General features: G+C 31.8%; 1 protein-coding gene across 5 annotated transcripts in view; it reads left to right on the plus strand.

Moving 5' to 3' along the window:
• Positions 1-15302, plus strand: part of VPS13A (vacuolar protein sorting 13 homolog A) — a 237092-nt gene that overhangs the window by 24312 nt on the left and 197478 nt on the right. For 4 of the 5 annotated variants that reach the window (XR_003790666.1, XM_029201746.1, XM_029201744.1 and 1 more), the window contains exons 2-9: positions 552-595; positions 2831-2873; positions 6055-6150; positions 6418-6519; positions 10815-10924; positions 11622-11681; positions 13848-13907; positions 14117-14197. Coding sequence is in view for 4 of the 5 variants with exons in the window: in XM_029201744.1 (XP_029057577.1) it covers positions 552-595; positions 2831-2873; positions 6055-6150; positions 6418-6519; positions 10815-10924; positions 11622-11681; positions 13848-13907; positions 14117-14197 (596 nt within the window). In the remaining variant the exon portion in view is untranslated. Of the gene's footprint in view, positions 1-551; positions 596-2830; positions 2874-6054; positions 6151-6417; positions 6520-10814; positions 10925-11621; positions 11682-13847; positions 13908-14116; positions 14198-15302 lie in introns of those variants that run through there. The other variant, XM_029201747.1, reaches the window with a different exon arrangement.

Raw genomic sequence — 15302 nt, forward strand, 5'->3', positions numbered from 1 at the left:
TATTTCTTGTTTGTTTCCCCAGACGTTATGTGAACGTCTAGACAGCAGTTACTCATATACAAATTATTGCTTAAAAGTGAAGGCATTCATTTTGTGTAGCAGAATTAAAACAGAGCAAGATATGACAACATTCCAGTATCTCTAGGAAATCCTTGTTAACCTCACATTGATGGATTAAAAATTTCTTTGCAATTGTATTTAAACAAATATATTTAAATACAGCTCATTTTTTCCTATATTTTCTTATATCATGCTGTGTTGGTAAATTCATATTATTTGTATAATTTTAATGAAAATGTATTCATTAACGGTGAGCTACAACCGTAGAGGTCAGAACTTATAGTAAATGATGTTTTTGTCAGACATACAAGCTTAGACTAAGTTGAAGGATGAAGGTGAGCCAACAATCATAGTTGGATTCTGTTTCTGTTATGTACATTTTTATGATTATTTTCCTTAATATGACATTTAGGAATGAAGTTTACCTAACTTGTTAAAATAAAAGTTATTTGAAAATTTCATTTTTATTTTTTAATAATTTTTCTTTTTAGGAGCTGTAGCCCTGAAGAATCTTGAAATTAAAGAAAATGCCCTGGTAGGTTTTGACTATAAAAATTGTTGTATTAGTGCAGTTAGCTGCATAGACTTCTTCCTGATTTACTTTAACATCTTAAATTATTTAAGTTTGAGAAAAATTTTAAAAAGTAATTTTTGTAAAATGTGAATTTTGCAAAATGGACTTTTAATCTCCATAAAAGTACAAACTGACAGTGTAATTTTCCCCATTAAAAATATTTCTAAAATTTATCTCTTCCTATATGGTTTCATTTTAGATTGTTAATTTACCTCTCCAGTCATCTTCAGGTTTTTTTTTCCCTAATACCATTTTAATCATTTTTTACTGTAGAATACAGTGGCGTGAATTACAGTGTTGTACAACTGTCATCAGTATGTATTTCTAAAACATTTTTGATACTCCAAGGGGAACCCTGTAACCAGTAAGAAATACCTAACTCCCCATTCCCTCTCTCCATATACCTTGCTAACTTCTACTTTTGTCTGTCTTAATTTGCCTATTCCAGGTACCTCATATAAATAGAATAATGCTATGTTTGTCATTTTGTGTCTAGTTTACTTAGCATAATTCCTTCAAGGTTCATCCATGTTGTAGCATTTATCAGAAAATCACTCCTTTATCTGGCTGAAAAATGTATGTATATGCCACATTTTGTCCGTTTATCTGTTGATGGACACTTGGGTTGTTTCTGCCTTTTGTCTCTTGTGAATAATGCTACAATGAACATTAGCATACATGTCCGTTCAAGTTCTTACCTTCAGTTCCTGTGTGTAAATACTTAGGAGTGAAATTGCTGGATTATTTGGTTATTTTATGTTTAGCCTTTTCAGGAGCTGCCACACTGTTTTCCATAGCAGTTGAAACATTTTACACAGGCGTACCTTGGAGATTTTGCAGGTTCATTTCCAGTCCACTGCAATAAAGTGAATACTATTGCAATAAAGCAAGTCACATGAATTTTTCCCAGTGCATATAAAAATTATATTTACTCATACTGTATTCTCAAAAACAAGTTTACATACCTCAATTAATAAATAACGCTATTGGGAAAGTGGCGCTGATAGATCTGCTTAACACAGAATTGCCACAAACCTTCGATTGGTTAAAAACAAACAAATAAACAAACAACCCCCCCCCCCCCCCCCCCCGCAGTATCTGGGAAGCACAACAAAGCAAAGTACAATAAAATGAGGTATGCCTAAATTGCCACCAGCAATGCATGAGGGTTCTAATTTGTCCACATCCTTGACAACATTTATTTTCTGGTTTTTGATAACAGCCATCCCAGTGGGAATGAAGTGGTATATCGTTTTGGTTTTCCTTTGCACTTCTCTAATGACTGTTGAGGCTGAGCATCTTTTCATGTGCTTATTGGCCATTTTTATATGTTCTTTGGAGAAATGTCTACTGAAAAGCATTGCTGATTTTTTAATCAAGTTTTTTTTTTTTTGGTTTAGTTTCGGTTCTTTATATATTTTGGTTTTTTTCCCCTTATCAGAAGATATGATTTGCAAATATTTTCTCCCATTTTGTGGGTTGTCTTATGCCTCTGTTAACAGTGTTATGTACAAAATTTTTTTATGCAAAAAAATTTAATTTTGATGAAATTGACTTTATCATTTAATTGTTGTTGTTGCCTGTGCCTTTCATGTGATATCCAAGAAATTATTGCCCAATCCAGTGTCCAGAAGATTTTACCTTTTGTTTTCTTCTAAGGTTTTATAGTTCTAGTTCTTATGTTAGGTATTTGGTTCATTCTGAGTTAATTTTTGTATATGGCATAAGATAAGGGTCCAACTGCATTCTTTTGCAAGTGGATATCCAGCTTTCCCAGCACCATTTATTGAAAAGGTTGTCCTTTCCCAATTGAATGGGGAGAAATTTATTTGAAGATGTTTTTTGCAAAGTGGAGTTTAATCTCCTCACAAATACAAACTGACAGTGGAATTTTCCACTTTCTTTTTCCTTTTTTCAAGCAGTGTAAAAGCTGTAGTGATTCTGGTATGGGTAACTTAGGGGTCAGTATTGCTGTAGAACTTTTTTGTAGTTATTTTAAGGTGATCAGTCTCTGAATTTTATGGATTTGAAGATAATATTGCAGTTATGTATTTATAAATTTAAATAACTGTTGAGGGTAAAGAGAAGGTGTAAGTTAACTTAAATCCCTTAAGTAATTTTGGGAAGAAACAAATAGTCATCTGTTTTGTTGAACTGTATATGTACTAATATTTTACATATGTGTATTTTTTGTAGAGTCAACTGGATGTACCGTTTAAAATTAAAGTTGGCCATATAGGTAAGCTATCCTTAGTATTTGAATGTCCTTCTTGTTGGACATGCAACCAGAATAATATGTCTAATATCTCTATAATGTGATATTTATAATGTTTCTGAGAATAAATTAAAAGCATTATGTGTTTTCATCTATGTAGAGCTTAGTTGTGTAACTTAAAAATGTTGTCCATGAATCCCTTGTTTAGTACTGGTGAAATTATGCATATTGTTAAGTGTTAAAATGAGTTGAGATCAAAGCATTAAATCTAATAGCATGATTGTCTCAGTTTCTTAGGTTTCTGACTAGTTATCCTTGCTGTATTCCGATTGGCCATGGATATGTGGTATAAGGAGTAGGGTCTGGATCATCAGGCAGTATGGCTAGGAACCAATCAAAAACCTAGTTTCCACTCTGGAAGTTTTCTAGTTTTCTAGGAAACACTGTGCTATCTTTCTTGTTTTGTATTATTTTTCCAGTTTTTGTAGTTTACATATTAAATGTATTGGTTGAACAGAAATAATTGATTCAAATATGATGTTTTAACGTGTTTAATAAAGACATGTATGTTTGGTTTCTTAAATTATTTTGGTTTATTTAACTTTATTGTTTAAACTTTATTGGTTTAAGTATTGTGCAAGATGATAGTGTTATTATTTGTGACTTGGAAGTTTTTTATACAGATAATTTGTGTAGTAGAATTTATATAATGTTATTGCAGTGTTTTAGTGTCACTTGGGGAGCAAGGTGTTGTGAAAGCTTATATAAATTACATGATGAATGTCTCCACAATTTTGTGCTCTTATAGTTGTTATTAGACTGTATGCCAAAGAAAGTTTTTATCATTTACATTTACATTGCTGAGACTCAAATTCTGTTTCCCTCCTTTCTCCCACCCCCACAATTTAAAGACTATTTAGTATAGATAAGACGGGAAAAATGTCACCCACCTAATATATTTATTTCCACCTACTATATTTACTTTTGCAGATTTTTAAATGATTGTTTACATGTGAACATTTTGACTTCCTATAATCATGGTATATGTATGATTTTATATTCTATTTTTAAGTTAATATTTAATAAAGATTGCTCATAATCCATGTTAATTTGACCTCCCTTATTTCTTAAGGTAGTGTAATAATCCATTGAATGCATATTTGGACAATGTAATCTTATATTTCTATTGGTACAAAAATATTACAGTAAACATTTTCACATACCTTTTGAAAATATTCTAAAAGTCATTGAATTTTATAACTATATTCATTGTAAATCAGTGTATATAAATTTAACATCAATTCAAGAAAAATTAAAAAAAAATATATAAGGGCAGTAAATCGACCTGCTTTCATTTAGAACCTACCTTCTTTCCTTTCTCTCTTTTCTTTTTTGACCATGTTTAAAAATGATGATAAGGTAATTTTCAGTGTTAATATAAGGTGGTAGAAGGTACACTGCGCTAATACCTAATACATAAGATAATCTTGAGAATCATTTAAGGTGTCGTTTGCATATCTCTATCATAGAACCTGACATTTTTAAATATCATTATTATTTATTTTTCTTCTAGACAGTAAGTTTTTTCAGAAATGGATTTAATTTTAAAATTTTATTTTAATTTTATTGTATCCTCACTTAGCACAATACTTGGCATATAGTAGGAACACAATTTGTTGAAGGAAAGAAGTACACATTTCCAAATGAGTGGTACAGTAGTACAGCCAGTTTTATAAGAACATGTTGTCAACCCCCTTGCCATTAATGGGGGTTGTTAATCTTACTGATCTTTCAAAGTTTTCTTCATTAAGCATGCAGAATTACATACATATCAAATATAAATACTCATGTATTTTCAAAGTAATTGTTTTCACGTGGAAGATTTTTGAAATTACCTTTGTTTATATTTTTATGAATTTTCTAAATTTTCTATAAGAAGCCTGCACTTCATAAGGAGAGGAAAAAACAGTTTGGCTTTAAAAAGAAAAAAAAAACCTTAATGGTAAAAATGGTACATTGTTAGTTTTATATGTGTTTCTTTGCATACTTAATGCTATTGTGGCACTGTTCTATGTCCTTTTATTCACTTACTTTTTTGGATTATTAATGTATGTGTGTATATGTGTGTAAGCAGTCTGCTTGATACATTTATAAGTAAACTGTCAAATTCGTCACAATTATCTTTCCCAATTTGCTCACTTCATTTTGGTTATATTTTGGATAGTATGGAAATTTGAAATGGTCACTGTCTTCTCTGATTTTAAAACTTAGAAAGTTATTCCTCTTTTAGAAATCAGATACTTTGTTTTTTTCTGAATTGACTTAGTATGAAGAAATCTTTTTCTCAATTTGGGGTTTTTTAAAACATGGATTTTGGGGGTTATGTAATGTGACATGTCTAGGTATGTATTACTAACCAGTTAATGCAACACTGGTGTATTTAAGAAGTCTTTCCCTTCCCCGGTCATGACAACTATTTCTAAATCTAGAGATTCATACTTTGTAAAAAAATTTTAAAATATTGAAAAAAACTATTACAGAAATTTTGTAAATACATAAAACTAGAATTAATAGTATAATCAGCCCCTTACATAGTATTTTTTAGTTCAAGAAATCTAATGCTTTTTAAAATACTTTGCTATTGGGTTGTAAAATATTTTCATTAGTTGGAACGATTTTCTAATATTGCCTAGGATCCTTGATTATTACCATAGAAATTTGTTAGTACATACACTTATGATAATCATACTTATGTATATACTATATATATACCATGTAATATATATGTAAAATCTATATATAAAAAATACACATATAAAGTATGTAACCTACCTTTTTAAAGTATGAGAAAAATATTTCTTAGAGATTTTGAGTAAGAATTGGGGAAAATCAATATTATAATATCAAGGGTTGTTGATTAATGGAAGAATAATATTGGTATGTTTGTGGTACATATCACCAGAAATAGAAATTTGTAAATATTTAGAGTATGGCTTAGTAGATTTCCAACAGTACTAGTACAAATAATTTCAAATCGTCACTGTAAAGGCTTTTTGTTTATGGTTGTAAAATAGCTTTCTACAAAGTTAATGAGCTCATAAGGTCAAAGGCTACTTTGTTATCTCTTTTAATGCCTGACAGAAAATAAGCTGATAGTAAATCTAGGTTGAAAGAATAATATTTTTTGTCTTTTTTTTTCATGTAGGTAATCTTAGTCTTCTAATTCCATGGAAAAACCTTTATACCCAACCGGTTGAAGCTCTATTGGAAGACATTTATTTACTCATAGTGCCTTCTTCTAGTAAGTCAAATTTTAAATATTATCATTTCAGTTACTCTTTTTTGTGCATGGAAAAATCTTTATATTTGATAATTATGTTTGTTCAAATAATTCTGGTGAATTTTTGGAGTTTTTTTAATATTTAAATTTGGTATTTGATAATACAACATAAATTGGTTTTTGCTCTAATTTTTGCAGACTTTGAATTAGTGATTATTTTCTAAAATATTTTTTGGAATGAGTAAATTTAAGGTAATTAAGATTCTTCCTTTTTTACACTTCCTGTAGGAATAAAATATGATCCTTTAAAAGAAGAAAAACAACTCTTTGAAGCAAAACAACAGGAACTGAAAAGGATAGAAGAAGCAAAACGAAAAGTAGCTGATCAAGGTAAAAACAAATAAGAATGGTAATAAGAAAAGCGGAAAAGACCTAAATATTTATCACATTTGAGTATTATTTTCTTCTGGAAGCACTGAGATTACTTTAAAAATATGACAGAATCTTATTACATGAGGAATTTTAATGTGGTTTCTATGTTTTATCATGTTTACAGAAATTTTACCTTATAGAAATTTACCTTAGTGCAAATAATATCCCTAGCTTATAAGAGTAAGGTTAGATTTTAACTATAGTAATTAATTTCATCAAGTATATTTTCTTACCTTTCTTGTCTTCTCTTTCTTATTCCACTTGTATCAATTCTTCACCTTTTGGAGTTACTTAGTCTCTTGATATATTTTCCCAAATCTGTTTACCCTCTGGCTCACATCCATTCCTATTCAGCCTAGACCAAAATGGTCCATTACTTCAGTCCACTTCTTTTGTCAGTGACAGAGATGTCCTGCAGAAATCTAACCCCTTTCCATTTATGCTAGTGATAGCAATGGTGTCACCATCAACACCTACGCTCTATACTCTGACTCTTAACTTCTCCTTCTAGTGAATCTTTCTCTTTGGCATATAAATATAATGTTGCCTCCCTTATCTTTAAACATAAAGTCATTTTCCTAACCTTGTCATCTGCTTACCTTATGCTCCTCTGTCCTTCATTTGATAGCTAAGCATCTTAAAAGAAATATATGTGTACTGATCAAAATATCCTTGCCATGCATTTATTTTTTTATATTAAAAAATGCAATAATAAACAGTTTACCTGCTGACAAACAGGTAAAAGAACATTAAAGGAGATTTAACACATTTCCTGGCAACACTTCTTGTTATTATGTTTTTCTCTCTGTTGTCATTCATTCCTACCCCCATCCTCTTTTAAAAAAAAAAAAATTTTTTTTGGCATACATATAACAAAATTTACCATCTTAACTACTTTTAAGTGTACAGTTCAGTGGTATTAAGTACATTTATTGTATTGCAACCATCACCACCATATCTCTTCATATCTCTTTCATCTTGTAAAATTGAAACTTTACACCCAATAAACAATAACCCACCCATTCTTCCCCCCTTACCCCCAGACGCTGGCAATCACAATTCTACTTTTTGTCTCTATGATTTTGACTATTCTCAGTACTCATGTAAGTGGAATCATGTAGTATTCATGTTTTTTCAAGTGGTTCATTTCACTTAGCATTATGTCTTCAAGGTTCATCCATGTTGTAGCATATGTTGGAATTCCCTTTTTAAGGCTGAATAATATTCCGTTTTATGTATATACCACATTTTGCGTATCCATTCATGCATCAGTGGACACTTGGGTTGCTTCTGTGCTTCAGCCATTGTGAATAATGCTGCTCTGAACATGGGTGTACAAATATCCCTTTGAGACACTACTTTTAATTCTTTTGGGTATAGACCCAGATGTGGAGTTGTTGGATCATACGGTAATTCTACTCTTATTTTTAATTTTTTGAGGAAATGCCATAATGTTTTCTACAGGGACTTGTACCGTTTTACAATCCCACAAGCAGTGCACAGGGGTTCCATTTCCTTCACATCCTCACCAACATCTGTTGTTTTCTATATTTTTGATAATAGGGTCCTAATGGGATGAAGTGGTATCTCGTGTAGTTTTGATTTGCATTTCTGTAAAAATTAGTATTTTAGCATCTTTTCATGTGCTTATTGACCATTTGTATGTTATCTTTGGAGAAATGTCTGTTCAAGTCTTTTGCCCATCATTTAATTGTTTTTTTTGTTGTTATTGTTGAATAGTAGGAGTCCTTTATATAATTGAATGTTAATCCATTATTAGATATATGATTTGCAAGTTATCTTCCATTCTCTGGGTAGCCTCTTTACTCTGTTGATAGCGTCCTATGATGTACAAGATTTTTAAATTTTCATGAAGTCCAATTTGTCTACTTTTTCTTTTGTTTCTGTGCCTTTGGTGTCATATGCAAGAACTCCTGCCAAATCCAATTGGCATCTTCATTTATGGGCATTTAGGATCAGATTTCTTCCTCTGTCATGTTGTCTGCTTTCTAGCTTCTAAATTTTTGAGGTTCTCTCTTATTCATTCTTTCTTCTACACTCTTTTTCTTTTGGTCTTGGAGATTTATCCATTTTCCCCCTTTACTTTTGCCTTTACTTTTACTGAGGAATAGAAAAATAGATGCAACTCATGTTTAATCAGAAGTCCCTCTTATTTATACTTAAATCTAAAATATAAATAACCATGCTTAAATTACATCAGTTATACCTTACTGTTATCAGGTAGAAGTTTGAACTCTTCAACAGGATACATAAAAGCTCTTATGATTTGAATCCTGTCTACCTTTCCAGCCTCATTACTGGCCCCATCCCTTTCATATCTTCTCTGTTCTTTGTTCCAGCCATACTGACCTTTGTAGTTTACTGAATGTACCAACTTCTCTGTGATTATATCTCATTTCTGACTTTATCCAGTATACTTTTGAGAGTTGCCAGCATTAGGATGATAGTTCAGGCTATAAGGTGTGAATGAGATTCCCTGCAGCAACAGTACAGAATGAGAAGAGAAACATTTCTGGGACTGAGCCTGCTGTAAGGAAATCCAACATTTAAGGATTGTATAGAGGAGGAAAACAGCCAAAAAAAAAAAAAAGATCAAGAAAGAGTGGTTAGATAAGGAGAAAGAAATTTGGAGATTATATCTCCATGGGAAAAGAGTGTTTTAGGAAGCAAAGAATATGTCAGATTCTGCTGAGATATCAGGTAAATTGAGCATTAAGAAATAATTATTTTATGTATGACATGGAGGTCATTGGTCATCTTAAAAAAAAGCTATTTTGATTGAGTGATGATTGCAGAAAATAAGCTTCTATTTTTTCCATAGTTGTAAGGTCATTTGCTAAGAGTAAAGAGAGCAGTGGAAGGGTTGTTGGACCTTTGAAGATATCAAAAAGAATTTTGTAATAGCTATTCTGGACAGTGTGAACAAGTTGACTGGAGAAATGTAGTAAGGTTGCTGGTGAGTTGAAGTTGGTAATGATTAACTTACAGTAGCTGCAATCTGTTCTGTTGTAATTTTTCTCCTCCAATACTCACCTGGCAAGGCATACACGTTTATATAAAAAGTAGACTGTTGGTTTTATGCAGGGTTGGAGCTTTATTGACAGAGGAAAAGGAGAAAAAAGAGAGCACAGAGTTTAAAGTGTTGGTGAAATAATTTATTATGGAATCAGAGCCAGATAAGGAAGTCAGAAAGAAACTAGTGGGTAGGGAAAGAAAGATTTAGCATTTAACTGAATGACTGAATAAATTTATAGAGCAGAGGATTTTATTAGGTAGTGGTGGGATTCATTCAGCATTTAAAATAAAATGTTCTGTCTTCAAAGAGTTTATATTCTACTTTCCACTTTTTAATTCTAAAGTCCTTTTCAATATATTCAAATATATTCACTTATCTCTTGTTCACTCACACTTGTCTTTGATGTACATATGATATCTTCATCAACTTTTTATTTGAGACCTTCTGGGTCAGCTGAATTAGGGAGTAGTAGGTCATTAAAGGAAAAGATAGACAATATGTAGATACAGGTGGAATAGGACTAGAAATAGGAAAGGAGATCACCTTCATTGGCATTTTCAAGTGGGGGCAAAAACGTTAGTAATTAGTGATTATCACAGGCATATTAAAAAAGAAATTACGAACCTCAGTTCTTTATATTTCCCTGGAAAGTATTGAAGAGATAGTTAATCTCATTTTGGAAAATGAAACAAATGATGAACTTCCTTCATCCTTGCTTAAAAGGAGAGAGGGAAAAGATCTTATATCTTCCTATTTTGTATTCATTGGGGAAGGAGCATATTCAGCTGTTTTATACTTCTAACCACAGACAACTTATGATGATAGCATAAATTTTAGCAGAGATTCATTCTTTGCTACTGTTTCTGGCTCTTCTAATATAAGCCTATCATAATTCTTACCTAATAATCGTTATTGTTTTCTATGTCCTTATATACTCAGGTATAGCTAACAGAAATTATAAAATTTGATGACAGTAAATTCTACATATTTGGCTTTAGTTTGATTGGATAAGAAAGTGGCTTTTGAAAACTGTGTGCATTTAGTCACCTGTGAAAGCCTTTTGTTATGTAAGACTTCTGGAAAGCAGGCTTTTAGTGTTCTGTTTACAAATACAGATATATTTCTTTAACAAGGTAACAGTTATGTTACCTCAATAAGTGTATACACATAGAGTGTATTTTTCATTCAAATCAAAAATGGATATTTGCAATTGTAGAAAAACATCGGGTGGAGAAACAGGACACTTTTACAGAAAAATTAATTACTCAGATCATAAAAAATCTTCAAGTGAAAATTTCCAACATCCATATTCGCTATGAAGATGATGTAAGTATTTTAATAGGTGATAATGGTTTATATTTATTTTACTGTTTGTTGACACCTGCTCTGTAGTGGTCAACTTATGAGATGCTGGGAAGTGGAGGGATATAGAGCTGAAGATGACATTATCTTTATTTTTTATAATTATAGTTGTAATTTGCAGTCCTTAGTGCCTTGATTACACTTTCCTAAAATGTTCAAACATCAGACAATGAAGGTAAATGCCTTGCTTATATTATAATCACCTTTGATAAATGGGAGTTATGAATTTAGCAGTTATATATTTTTAAAATACTTTAAATTATACTGTGTTTTCTTCCTGGAAAGAGCAATGGTCTAGGAATCATTAGAGCTAGACTTAACTAATTGTTTGATGTCAAATAGATCATGTATTCTCTCAAACACATAATCATTGGCTTCTCATAGTTCTGTTGTGAAGGTCAATCACTTTTTTTATAAACTTCTTTTTTTGCAGGCTGAAAAACATTATGCAGATGTATTATTGCACTACGCTAATACATTGATACTTAATATTTTAATTAGTATTAGGAAAAATATAGGAATAAAAATTATTCCAGAAAGTTGGAAAATGTTTCTGAATGTTCAAAATAGCATACTTCCCAGAAAGTGAAGTTCTTCTATAATATGAATTTTACACAACTACTAAAAATCTGAGTAAAATTTACTCTGTTTTCCTCTTTAGGTCACAAATCGAGACAACCCACTGTCATTTGGTATTTCCCTTCAAAATCTCAGCATGCAGGTACTTTGTTTAAAAAGAAATTCAACCATATTTAATTTTGCAGTATAGTTAATTAAATTAGTAATTACTGTTAATATATGCCAGCATCAGGAGTAGGTATCTATAAAGAAGTGGTACAGGAAATGCATAGACTGGGTTGGAACTGAGGGTAGGTAGTTTTACAGTTCAAAAAATGGTTGACAATCAAATTTAGTTTCAAATGTGAGAGCCTATTATTATTTGCCAGTTATGATATTTGATACTTATTTTCTTTAAAAATCCATTCTGAATTTTAAATGCATAAGTACAAAATAAAAGTAATGTTCATTTCAGAATCTTTGATAAGTCATGAAAAGCCTAAAGAAACAAATCATTTTATCATCACTATTATTAATAATCGTGGCATATTTTCTTCCTGTCTGATTTTTCAAATTGAGAAATTTTAAAAGTATAGGAGCACATAGAGAATTATGAAACATTTGCTCATATCTAGAAGGCATGATTGTTGAATTTGTCATTTAGATTAAGTTTTAAATACTTTTAAAGAATAAGCTGTTATGAATAAATTCCTTTTGTATTCCACTCCACTCTTCTCTCCCACCCAAGAGATAAACATCCTAAGTTTTTAAACTTTATATAATATATCCATTAAAACTGTGTAATATTTGGTAGATTTTTAAAAGTTTACATAAATATGTTATGTGATTCTTCTGTAAGTTCCCTTTTTCTCTACACATTGTTTGTGACGTGTATTTATTGCCACGTGTAGTTCAGGTGATCCAGTTCAACTGCTCTATAGTATTTCATTATATTCTTTTATTTGTTATGTTTATTAAGCTTTTGTGTATGATTTGTTTTTAAAACTTGGATCCACCTCAAGCAGAAAGAGAAAAAAGAAAAGTCAAGTGAAAAGTTATTCAATAAAGTTGGGTGAGGTAAACTGTCAAATGCTACTGTTAACGCTGAAAAATAAGGGTGGAGAATTAGCCATTGGATTTGGCAATGTGAAGGTGATTGGTAACTGTGTCAGCAGCGGTTTTCACCACTGGTTTTGGAGGTCCTTGGAAACTTGTCCCCCAGCCCAGACATATTAAATTAGAAACTCAGGTTGGGACCCAGCAATCTAGTTTAAAAAGCCTTCCAGGTGATCCTAATTGTGTGAAAACTTTGAGCAACACTGTTCTAGTCCATTTAGTTCTCTAGAAAAAAAATGAAAACCGTCTTTTTAACATAAGCTTCGGATATCAGTTTATTCCCCTCAGTGACTTTTCATTGCTCTTAGAATAAAGTCCATAGTTTTGTCTTAAAATAGTTTATAATCCCTTTGTAATCTGTCCCCAGGTAAGATACCTAATTTTACCTCTTTCCATTGTTTTGAATATGTTCTTGGGCCATATTGGGCTATTTCACTTCTTTGAACATGTCATATATTCAAATATCTTCCTACCGCGAATCATATTCCCTACTGAATTTAGAATTGATAATTTCTATTAATGAGTCACTTATTAGGTTAGATATCACTTTTGCCATCACATCCCTGCGATTGAGGCTCCCACCATGTTGTCCCTGAGTACTGTGTATTTAACCTCCATAATGGCATTTACCTGTTTGTAATTTGTTTACTAGTTTGCTTTTCCACCAAGCAATGAGATCCTTGAATGCAGAATATTCAGTTAATATTCTTTGACTGAACGTTATTATTATTATTATTTTTTAAAATTTATTTATTTTATTTTTGGCTGCATTGGGTCTTCGTTGCTGCCTGTGGGTTTTTTTTTCTCTAGCTGCGGCAAGTGGGAGCTACTCTTCTTTGTGGTGCGTGGGCTTCTCACTGCGGTGGCTTCTCTTGTTGTGGAGCACGGGCTCTAGGCATGCAGGCTTTAGTAGTTGTGGCACACGGGCTCAGTAGTTGCGGCTGGTGGGCTCTAGAGCACAGGCTCAGTAGTTGTGGTGCGTGGGCTTAGTTGCTCTGCGGCATGTGGGATCTTCCCGGACCAGGGCTCGAACCTGTGTCCCCTGCATTGTCAGGCGGATTCTTAACCACTGCGCCACCAGGGAAGCCCCTGAATGTTGTTTTCAAGGACATTTTAATGGAAACTTGGTCTAGGGCATGATAGATTCTGTTTATCACTCTGCCATTTCACATGCAAGTGACAGTTTTTTACTGCTTTTTATTTTCCTTTTCAGACAACTGATCAATACTGGATTCCATGTTTACATGATGAAACTGAGAAACTATTTCGTAAGGTAAAATAAATATGTTTTTTCAACCCATGGGCTTGACAAAAGATACTTTTAATTAGGAAGGCAAATGATAATATATAGATAAGAATTTTTGTGAATTGTGTTTACTTGCTTAACTGTTATATGACCAATTATTTGAGATTCTGAAAAAAGCATATGTTAAAGAATCTTCAATGAAAATGAGGCTTATAATAAAATTGATTTATTTTCAGTTAATCCTATTGGATAACCTTTTTGCCTATTGGAATGTGAAGTCTCAGATGTTTTATCTTAGTAATTATGATGAATCATTGGTGAGTAAATTTTTTTGATATATGCATATACACTTTTGTTGGTATCATATTTTGCATAAGGTTTTATTCATTGTCATTTATCTGACATATTGTAGTCAGTTGTCCTTTTTTTCCTTAGGCAAAATCCATTAGCAGAAATAGGTGAATATATATGTGTCTGTACAGAAACATATAAATACATGCCTTTTTTTGTATAATTGACATGTAGCATTTATTAGTTACATGTATGCAACATAATGTTTTGATATTTGTATATATTGCAAAATGATCACCACAGTAAGTCTAGCTAACATCCATCACCATACACGGTTACACAGTTTTTTTTCTTGTGATGAGAACTTTTAAGATTTACTCTTAGCAACTTTCAAATATGCAATACAGTATTATTAACTACAGTCGCCTGTTGTACATTACATCCACATGACATAATAATTATTTTATAACTGAAGTTTGGACCTTTTGACTCCCTTCATCAATTTTGCCCATCCCCACTCCCCACCTGTGGCAACCACCAGTGTGTTCTCTGTATCTATGAGTTTGTCTTTTTTCCCTAAATTGCACATGAAGTGAGATAATACAGTATTTGTTTTTCTCTGAGCTATTTCATGGTCCATTTGTGTTGTCACAAATGACACAATTTCATTCTTTTTTATGGCTGAGTGATATTCCATTGTGTGTGTGTAAAACATTTTCTTCATTCACCTTTTGAAGGACATTTAGGTTGTTTCCATATCTTGGCTATTATAAATAATGCTGCAGTGAACATGGTACAAATATGTTTTCAAGTCAGTGCTTTTGTTTTCTTCAGGGAAGTGCTCAGAAGTGGAACTGTTGGATCATATGGTAGTTCTATTTTTAATTTTTTGAGGCTCCGCTATTGTTTTCCATGGTGTCTGCACCAATTTGCATCCCACCACCAGAGCAGAAGGGTTCTCTTTTCTTCACATTCTCACCAACATTTGTTATTTTTTGTCTTTTTGAAAATAGCCATTCTAACAAGTATGAGGTGGTATCTCTTTGTGGTTTTGATTTGCATTCTCTAATGATTAGTGTTATTGAGCATCTTTTAATGTATCTGTTAGCCATCTGTATTTCTTCTTTGAAA

This window comes from Monodon monoceros, unplaced genomic scaffold, assembly GCF_005190385.1.
Source record: "Monodon monoceros isolate NGI ecotype Baffin Bay Population unplaced genomic scaffold, NGI_Narwhal_1 Super_Scaffold_5, whole genome shotgun sequence".
NCBI lineage: Eukaryota > Metazoa > Chordata > Mammalia > Artiodactyla > Monodontidae > Monodon > Monodon monoceros.